The 10,927-nt window shown below is 41.9% G+C and overlaps 1 protein-coding gene across 1 annotated transcript; it reads left to right on the top strand.

The window, feature by feature from the left end:
- Window positions 1-8,851: 8,851 nt before the first annotated feature.
- Window positions 8,852-10,421, top strand: LOC311354405 (olfactory receptor 10A6-like; the record flags this gene model as incomplete). Its single annotated transcript, XM_084474219.1, has 3 exons — window positions 8,852-9,228; window positions 9,445-9,671; window positions 10,057-10,421. The coding sequence occupies 3 exons, from the start codon at window positions 8,852-8,854 to the stop codon at window positions 10,419-10,421; spliced, it is 969 nt and encodes a 322-aa protein (XP_084330345.1).
- Between the last annotated feature and the right edge of the window lie 506 nt (window positions 10,422-10,927).

The raw sequence follows: 10,927 nt of genomic DNA, 5'->3' as shown, positions 1-10,927 counted from the left end.
GTAAATTGTATTGGCCTAACATGGATTTGGATGTTGAAAGAGACATTAGAAACTGTACTCACTCAATCAGCCGCTCCAGAGCGATCAACCCCTCCAACCACTTGAATTACCACCGAGACCTTGGACGAAGTTAGGTATCGATCTGGTAGGTCCTATCCAGAACAAGTTCATATTGACTGTGATAGACTACTATACCTCATTTCCAGAGGCTGTTGTGATATCTGACATATCATCAGCAACTGTCATTACAGAAATGACGAAGATATTTTCTCGATTTGGATACCCCCTAGAGGTTGTGACGGATAATGGCAGGCAGTTTGTAGGACAGCTTTTTGAGTCGTTCCTCAAGACATGTGGAGTCAAACACATTCGTGCATCGCCATATTATCCGAAATCGAATGGGAAGATTGAAAGATTTCACCGATACCTAAAGAAAGCCTTCAGAGCAGCCAAGTGTGAAGGAAAGGTGTGGGGAGAGGAGCTTCCTAAGATTCTGATGGCATATCGTTCAACGCCACACAGAGTGTCGGGAGAGACACCAGCTATGCTGATGTTTGGACGAGACATTCGTACAAAGATTCCAAACGTGGAGAAGGGAGATGAGATATCAAACAACAGAAAGAAGACAAATGACATCCGACACCATCACCAGGAGTACAGAACCAAAATGAAATCACTTAACCCATCATTATTTGTCTCATGTATTAACAGTAATACAACACTTTAATCATCATTATTTATTTCAAATAAAAATAAATGGTTTGAAGTAAAAAGAATAGGCCTATAACTACTCTTACTTATGATTACTATCTAATCATTTATTGTAAGATAATTTATTGTATTGAGTTTATAATCTGCTCAGTAAGGAGTCGTGAGTCGGACCAGTTGGGCTTTCGCTTGCGTTTCACGTTGTCTTCTCCTTCATTCATCATGATAGGAGGACTTGAACGGTGGTATGGGCTGATATTTAAAGTGTTTAGTGACGTAGCCACGGGTGTGCCTGGGACACCCAAGCGTGGTCCTGGCACACCTAAATATTTTCAGAATTAATTCATTACAACGATTTCTTTCGATTTAAAGCAAAATGTGACAGAGAGCGCGGTGAGCGGTGCGCGGTGCGCGTTGCACTAGGACTGCGTAGTGACCGGTCTAGGTCCACGCATTCGCTACCACAGAAGCGGCTGTGAAGGAAACCCCCCTATTGGATTTTGCGATTATATCCATACATTTCATTCCCCCATGTACAGCGTGGAGTGATTTAGTGGAGAGCCAGGGCTGCTTTCAGGATGGTCGTATCGATCGCTCCGGACCCTGGCTTCCACTGGACACTTGCAGCAGTTATTCTAATAGCGTTCCGGTAAATCACTGAACTTGAGGCCACCCAAACTCTCACAGGCGCACCTTAATTACAATCTCTGGCTACGCCCAAACTTTTAGTGCTGGAAATATGCTCATTGGATAATAGTTTGCATGGTGCTTTTAATTACTTCCTTGATATAATGCATGTTGAACTGCGCGGTGTTTCTTGCGCTGAATCCGGAGAAGGAGGCGACGGAGGAAAAACTTTCATTAGCTCATCTGAGCATATTTATTTGTCTCTCACAATTGCAGGTGCAGCATAACCAATTACTGACCACATGGCTGAACATGGCTGACTCACTTCTCGCACAGGTAGAAGGGTGTGGCTTAACACAACATGTGACAACCTGACATTTGACTTCTGGCTTATCTGACTGCGACACATAGTGGCAGAAATAATGAACTGCATTTAAACAAGAGATAACAAACAGAACTTAATTTCTTCAATCTGTTATTGTAAAGCTGAGTACATAAAACTAAAGTGTGTCACTCAACACCCCCACTTGTACTCAGGTTGGAGATAATCTTACAGAAACCACAATAAAAAGAAAAATGTATTGTTATTACATACACTGGTAAACAATACAGATGTGGATCTCTCCCACTCTCTCAGATACCAAACATAACAGCTGCAAACTTTTTCAGTTTTGCCTTGGTGGCAGGTTTTGTCATAATATCCGCGACCATCTCTTCAGTGGCGCAATACTCCAGAGTTGCTTTTCCCTCGTTTACAATGGATCTTACAAAATGATATTTAATATCAATATGTTTGCACCTCTGTCTGCTTACAGGGTTTTTGGCGAGGGCGAAAGTTCCTTGGTTATCCTCATACACTACTGTTTGTGTGTACTTGTAGTTGTCAATGTTTTCCAACAGCTGCTCTAGATAGATACACTCTTGCATGGTTGAGGCCAAAGCCATATATTCTGCCTCACAGGTTGAGAGTGCCACTGTAGGCTGTTTCTTAGTCTTCCATGAAACAAAAGAACTGTTCTTACTCAGGCTCACACAGTAACCTGTAGTGCTTCGCCTGTCAGTGGTATCTGCAGCCCAGTCTGCGTCACTATAGGCTACTAGACCTAACTTCTCACTGTCATCTCTTCTGAAACACAACTCTTTGTCTGATGTGCCTTTGAGGTACCGTAATACATGCTTTACAGTTACCCACTGTTCCTCACTTGGTTCACAAAAGTACTGTGATAGTTTGCTTACCACAAAGCTTAAATCTGGTCGTGTACATGTTGTCAAATATATAAGGCTGCCTACTGCCTCTCTATACATTTTAATATCACACATTTTTACAGCATCTTCTGTGTAACACAGTTTTTGATCACAAGGGGTTTCCCTTGGCTTGCAGTTTTCCATATTGAACCTTTCCAGTATCTTGTTGACATATGTTTCCTGTGACATCTTCACACATCCGTCTGATAGAGAGAAATTGATGCCTAGAAAATGTTTAAGCTTTCCCAAGTCTTTCATCTTGAATCTTTCTGAAAGCATCTCCTTTACATCTCTCATCATGTCTTCATTGCTGGCGGCAATAATTAAATCGTCCACCCAGATGATCATCATCACTTTTCCTTGTTTTATCTCTTTAGCATAGACACAATGGTCTGCTGGATTTTGTTTGAAACCATTCTCAGTTAAACACTCATTCAAAACCATGTTCCAATTACGGCCAGATTGCTTTAAACCGTACAATGATTTTTCCAGCTTACATACAAAACCTTCACCTTCCTCATAACCTTCTGGTTGGTCTGTATAGATCTCATAGTCAATGGGAGCGTGTAAATACGCTGTTTTGACGTCCATCTGATGGATCAGCAGGTTCTCCTGCGCTGCTTTTTGTAGCAGTACTCTCACACTTGTTAGATTTGCTGTTGGGGAGAAAGTTTCACAATAATCTACCCCCATTTTCTGGCTGTAACCTTTTGCAACAAAACTTGCCTTATACTTGTCTCTACCATCAATGTCGTTTTTAATAGAATAAACCCATTTACCCCCCACTGTCTTTTTGCCTTTTGGCAGAGTAGTCAGAGTAAACGTGTTGTTTTCTTTTAATGACTGAATTTCTTCGTCCATTGCTTTAACCCATTGTTTTGAGTTTGATGACTCCATGGCTTCTTTAAATGTGTGTGGGACACTACACATTGCTCTGTAACAGTAATCAATGGTAAAATTAATCCCATCACCTTTATCACTGTCAGTTATAAAGTCATTTAAATGATCAGGTTTTCTCCGCTCTCTCACAGGATATCTTCCATCTGTGGGTGTGTTATTTGTCTCACTTGACTCTTTGCTGTCAAAAACATCAGATGCACCATCATTTACATTTTTGTTTCTTACACCCGGCCCCTGAGATTTCTCTGTGCTCTCATGAACCTCTTGTCTGTCTCTGCCATCCCTAGGATGTCCTGTCCAGTCCTCTCTGTCACTGCTTTGTTCTGTCTCAACTGTCTGGGTTTGTTTTTCCACATTTACCTTGTGCACAAATTTTACAAGCCTGTGCTTTTGAACTTTCTCAGTGTCAGGGTGGTAAACTAAGTAAGCAGGGCTGCTTTTGTCATAACCTACAAAAAGTCCCGGGTCACATCTGGAGTCAAGTTTTCCCTTAATCTGTTTGTATGTGTAACATTCAGATCCAAATTTTTGCATTTTTGATACATTTGGCATTTTTCCTGTTAACATCTGGTAAGGGGTATTTCCTGTACGCTTGTTAAAGCACCTGTTTCGTACTGTGGCTGCCGTCTGAACAGCATAGTTCCAGAGACATTTAGGTAGCTGTCTTTCAATAAGCATACATCTCCCCATTTCAAAAAGAGTACGCCAGCCTCTTTCAGCTGTGCCGTTTTGATGCGGTGAATAGGGCGCTGATGTCTCATGCTTAATATTGTTTTTCCTTAGTAGAGTTTGAAAGTCTTTGCACATAAACTCTGTTCCATTGTCTGATCTCATACATTTAACTTTTCCATAAGGAGCAGTATCTGCTAAAAACTTTTCAGTTGCTTGTACTGTGTCAGCTTTTGTCTTGAGAAAATATACAAACACTGCATTTGAATAGTCATCAGTGAATGACTGCACGTACTTGTATCCATCAATAGATTCATTTGGTACGGGACCAGCTAGGTCTGTGTGTACCATCTGCAGTGGGGCATCAGCTTTTGTGTCAGGGTCTCTCCTAGTTTGCACAAATTTTCCCTGTATGCATACTTCACACTCTTGATCAGGCTTAGCCGCCTTCCCCTTAATCTGCATACCATTAACCACCTTTTGTAGTTTAAGTACATCATCATAGTTGCAATGTCCTAAGATTTCGTGCCATGTCTGCATGTCATGACAGGTATTACATTTATCATTACCATCAACCTCAGTGTGCAGATAATACAATTTACCGTACACATGAATGTTGTAAATGGTACCATCTTTGTGTCTTAGTTCGTCCTCTCCTTGTTTGAAAATCACCGTTGCTCCAGAAGCTGTGGCTGATTTCACCGAGAAAATGTCCTGGGGATAAGATGGTATAAACAACGCGCCCCTCAGCGTTGCTTTGCATCTCCGCCCAGTGTTGTCGATCAGGAACACCTCTGCGTCCCCTTTCCGTTGAGCCACGCCCCTGCACAGAGTGCCATCAGCCAACTCCACACAGTGCGTTTCAGACTTGAAAGTGTCATCAAAATGTTTAAACTTGTTAATGTCAGTAATAATATGGGAGGTAGCACCAGTGTCTACCATCAGACCTTTATCCTGGATGTTGTGCGCTGGCTGCTGTCCAATCCCCATGCTCGCGTCTTTGATCCTGAAGGCGTAATCCTCTGCCTCCGCTGCAGGTCCGCCGCCGCTCTCATCTGCGATTTTTCTTGCTCCATCCTGTTTATTCCTACGTCTGCAGGTGGCATCACAGTGACTGTCGGTCCTGCAATGGCCGCACCACGTCTTCCGTCGACATGCTTTAGCGCGATGTCCTTTAGTTCCACATTTAAAACACACAATGTCAATGTCGTCATTCCTTCTGTCTCGCGCGCTTGACTTCACGGGTCCCCGTCCTGCCCTCGCTGCCGAGCTCATCACATTGTCACTCGATTCTGTTGCAGTTAACTTTTCTGTAGCTTCAAAACTTCTCAGCTTAGTTTTGAATTCTGTGAATGTTATTTTATCTTCATTGTTTGCAACGTGTATGGCAAATGGTTTAAAACTTTCAGGAAGTCCCTTCAAAACCATAGCAATAAGCAAACCATCGCCGAAAGTTTCACCTGCGTTCCGCAGCGCCGTAATGGCGGCCTCCGCCCTGATAGTGTAGTCAGTCACTGTTTCTCTGCTCGCCTTCTGCAGCGATGTCAACATTGTATACAGGTTAATTATGCGGGGCTTTCCCTTCCCTGCATAGTGCTCACGTAATATTTTCAGTGCTTTTCTTCCATCGTCTGCTGCTTCCCTCATAACTAATGAGAGGCTTTTATCATCCAAAAGTTGTATTAACTCTGCATAAGCGTCAGCATTCTTCTTACTGTCCGTTGCTCTTTCTTCCTCGGTGTGTGGTTCTCCCAGAACCGTTTTCTTTAGTCCAGATAAATGCAGGTATCCTAGCACTTTAGTTTCCCATAGTTCGTACTTAGCTTCATCTCCGTCGAAAAAGAGCCGAGGTAGCCTGCTTGCTCCTCGAGCCTCCATGATGCTCGTTGTTAGCCGTTAGCACGCTGTGCGTCGCTACTTTCTCTCAGCAACAAAAACATCCATACAAAAACTCCTCTCCGAGCTGCTCCTGGGCCCATAACCTGTTGAACTGCGCGGTGTTTCTTGCGCTGAATCCGGAGAAGGAGGCGACGGAGGAAAAACTTTCATTAGCTCATCTGAGCATATTTATTTGTCTCTCACAATTGCAGGTGCAGCATAACCAATTACTGACCACATGGCTGAACATGGCTGACTCACTTCTCGCACAGGTAGAAGGGTGTGGCTTAACACAACATGTGACAACCTGACATTTGACTTCTGGCTTATCTGACTGCGACACATAGTGGCAGAAATAATGAACTGCATTTAAACAAGAGATAACAAACAGAACTTAATTTCTTCAATCTGTTATTGTAAAGCTGAGTACATAAAACTAAAGTGTGTCACTCAACAATGCAATTTACGTATTTTTATTGTTTGCTTTGGCTCTCTTTTTAACGTGCATACAACGTCATTATCGTGGTCTGCACAAACTTGTCATCGTGCGTGTATTCTGCTAACTGCACTGTCCATAACTATTTGATAGGACTTAATTTGTAGCCTAGGCTATTTCCTTACTTTTCGTTGATTTAGTGGGGTCGTTTGTGGGAAGTTGCGAATGAGTTTCACGGAGACCGCCGGCACTCAACAGCCAATCACCGTACTGACCGCTTCAAAACTCGTGCACGAGAATCGACGTAAGGGGGCGTTAGGGGGCGTTACTCTTAGTTCACTCTTAGTGATTTATCCTTAGTATGAGTAGGTCTCAGCGGCTTTGTGAATAACTTTTAAGAAAAAACTCCTACGTAAAATGTTTTAGCGCGAGTTAGGAGCACTCCTAGCGGTAAGATAAAAAGCTTTGTGAATACGGCCCCTGAACTCATAAAAAAAAAGAAGAAAAAAAAAGCAATAGCATAATTCACTGAAGCCTAAAAAATATGTTGATTGCTGGAGAGGGTGGAAATGTTGTAAAGCAATAGGCACACGGTGAGTGAACTCGATAGTAGGCTAAATTGCCGGCGAACCAAGCTACCGTCTCTAGCCTAGCCTTCTCTCTGAAGGATGCTACAGTCGTAGACTTTGCAGGCAGCCAGGAGCGACTACTTTTTAGTATTTGTTAAAAAAAATGTTTTTTTTGTGTCTATGACTTTCATTTCGCCATACTAATGCTGCGTTCCAGGCAACCCGTAACTCCTAATAATAATTTAAAAAATTATTATTAGGAGTGTACATTATTAGGAGTTACGAGAGTTAGGAGTCCCCCCCCGCCAGCAAGCCAGATCTGCTCGCACAGGTGCAATGACTTTTATGGAAACCTCACTTCACTTACACGAGCAGAGTTTGGATTGCTGGTGCAAAGACGTTCTGCGCGCGAATATAACAAAAAAAAAACAAAAAAAAAAAACGTTAAACTTAACTGACAAATCGACATGGCCGACCGTGCAGCATTTGTGTTTTTGTGCAAAAAATTTTATCGCCAAAGGAGCCGTTGGGGAAACCATTGTTGTTTATGTTCGTGACATCAAAAAACGAACTGGGAGTACATCGATCAGACACGAGTTCACGGGTCGTGAGTTGCGAGTTTGACTGCCGTTCCAGAGCACTTTCACGGGTAGAAGGTCGTGAAATCACGAGTTACGGGTTGCCTGGAACGCACCACTACGTAACCCAGGGTGTCCGCGGGGTTGTAAAAGTTATTAAAAGGTAGTAAATTAAATTAGCAAAAATTAAGGCCATTAAAAATTATTAAAAAGTAATAAACGTCATCTGACAAGGTATTACATTTTTGAACCCCCCTCCAACTAAGCCTATGAGTTTTTCAATTTGTGTTAAGTTCAGGCCTATCTCCTAAAATTCGTAAAATTTGCATGGATTTATTTATATGTTGCAGTAGGACCTGAGCAATATCAATGATGTGACGTGGAGTTAGCGCTGAAACTGTCGTCAATTAACTAATTTAACCACTTGCTTAGCTCTTCATTCAAATGTCTTGCTTTCTCTATCTGTCAGTCTCTATCTCTCTGTCTGTCTGTTTGTCTCTGTGTTGGGCAGTTTTTAAAGAAATTGAATTGCTTTACTCGTCACTTTACGCCGCTACAGTTGCAGCTAAAAAATATTGTGAAGGTATTCACAGGTATTTAAGGGTATTTAATTCAACTTAAGAATTTCTGTATATACCCTGCGTAACCGTTTTATAAAAGCAATAGACTTCTTCACTTCAGTCAGTGAAATGTGCTGATTATACCACAGTTAAGTGGAGGCAGTGGAGGGACAGCGATGGCGACGGCGATACCACAGCCTGTCGTGATCTATTGCTTAAATATACAGTATAGATACATATAGGTCCACTCCAGAGAGTTACTTACATACAGAGATGAATCAACATTAGGGCTGTAGATCTCTGTAGGGACTAGAAACTCCTGAAATGCATCAAAGGAAAACAGATCGTTTTCGCCCGTGTGGGGGTAAACCCTAGGTTAAGGATAAAATAGACTGTCACAATCCAGGCGGGGCATTGTTTCAACTCCACAGGTAATCAGCATGACACCTCTTCCACCACTTCCACACTTGATCACATGATCTCAAATCTGCTAACTGTATCCATACACAAAATTAATTATGAACTCGATAACCTGCAGGCAGGTTTGTTTTCTTTAGAGAATTATCGGAGAATGCAATAACATATTATAAAATATGGTTCTGTAGCAGTATCTTTTTAACTGCCACCATTGGGAATGGACAACATTTAATATATTGACTTATTGTTTACATTTTAGTTTGGATGGAGAACTTAACCAAGCTTACACCTCTGAAGCAGCCGATTGTGTTTGAGCTAGAGAGCTTTGAGGTGTCCCAAGACCAGGTTCCTGTGCTCCTCTTCCTGGCTCTTCTCAACTACATGGTGGTGCTTCTGGCCAACGGGCTGGTGATGAGCATCATTGTGGCAGACAGGGCCCTGCACAGACCCATGAATGTGTTCATCTGTAACCTGGCAGCCTGTGACCTGCTTGGAGGCACTGCTTTTCTCACACGGCTCATAATGTACCTCGCCACAGGGCAGAAGAGGATTGCGTATGGCGAGGCCATTGCCCAGGCCTTCGCGGTACACACCTACGGAGCTGCTGTTCAGACCATTTTGGCCGCTATGGCTTATGACAGGTGTGGAACTGTATTCATATGATATATAAATGGGAGTGAATATGAGTATGGCTTGATTCTTGATTAGCTCCTTTCCATTGATTTAGGCTAATGATTAAGCAGTGTGTTTCCTCCATATATTAGGCATTGTGCAACGTTTCCCCTGAACAGGTATTAAGCATTGTCTAACATTTCCTCCATGCAGCTATTAAGCATTGTGTAACATTTCCTATGCAGGTATTTAGCAGTATGTGAGCCACTGAGGTACCATGCCCTCATGACACCATCTAGGCTGCTCTTCTCTTGGGTCCTGGCCTGGGTGGTGGCTCTGCTCTGTATCGGTGTGCTCTTTGCCTTGAATGTGGGAACCCCCTTGTGTGGCACCACCATCAAGCACGTCTATTGCAGCAACCGCTCAATTCTGTACCTGGCCTGTGAACCTACACCGATAAATAACATCTATGGTCAGTTTCAATGCGGAAATTAATATCTCTGTCGAATATGGTAATGGCAGAATGAAGATCAACATGCATTGTTTACCAATCATTAATAATTATAAATGAATCTAAGCCGTAATCTTTTTTTATAGGAACATATAATATGCATCACGGTGATCACTGTATGTTATTGTATACAATAAGAGTTCAAAGAAAAACAGTAAAGAGTAAAGAAAGGACTGTCAATTCAGTTTTATATATGTCAGAGTCTTTCTATATCTTAACAGTAGAGAGACACATATCATTGATATTGCTGATTGTCTATCCTAAAATAAAAGCAGTAGCTACCAAAGGGAAGCTTCCCATTGTGAGGAAAAATGTACTAATTTTAATGTCATCATTTTTTCCCTAGGTTTGTGCATGACTTGGTCTTTAAGTACAGGATGCTTCCTTGTCATCGCTTTCTCTTACATCAAGATTCTGCATGCCTGCATAAAAAATAGCGTTGATGGCTCCACGCGGAGCAAAGCTTATCAGACCTGTGCTTCTCATCTTGTAATTTATATGATCTATCAAATTGGCGGTACAATCATAATTCTAGCCCAAAGGTTCACCTCTCCATCTCCAAATCTCAAGAAATTCTTCAGCATACTAATTATTATTATCCCACCAGTTGTGAACCCAGTTATCTACGGCCTTGTTACAAAGGAGTTACGTACCAGCCTACTGAAACTTTTTCAATTTAAAGTCCAATCCAGAACCCTGTTCAGTACATAATAATTCATAAAATAAATAATGCATTGACCATATTTGCAAGGAACACAATTCATTCATTCTGTAAATTGAATCAAAAACATTGTGGCAAATGGAAGAATGTATTTTATGTATACTTATAAGTAAAATCAATCAAATAGTAAAAGTTATGCTATAGCAATATTTATGCATGCAAGTCATGTAAGTCATAATATTTACTGGTGATTTTAGATTTTTGCAATGCTGTAAGGTTAACATAGATTGATAAGGTCAAGGAGTTCTGAACTCATGGAATAGCCAGCTCTTAGAAGGCCCATTTGCTCTTGCTGATATGTGAGAAAGGCTACTTCAAGACAAAGAGGTTGTGAGAATGAGTGTGGGGACTGATGGCATACAAGGCAGAGTAACAACTTACAAGGCTGAATAACAACTTTGTGTAAGTGAGGGTTCAAGTCACGCCATTGATAAGCAACCTGCGTCTGAGGCATCGCATGAGCAGGAGGAGACAGATCGAAGGAGGAGTAACCAAG

This window comes from Micromesistius poutassou (assembly GCF_964030765.1).
Source record: "Micromesistius poutassou genome assembly, chromosome: 10".
In the NCBI taxonomy this organism is placed as follows: Eukaryota; Metazoa; Chordata; class Actinopteri; order Gadiformes; family Gadidae; genus Micromesistius; species Micromesistius poutassou.
This window is presented reverse-complemented; position numbering and strand designations above follow the sequence as displayed.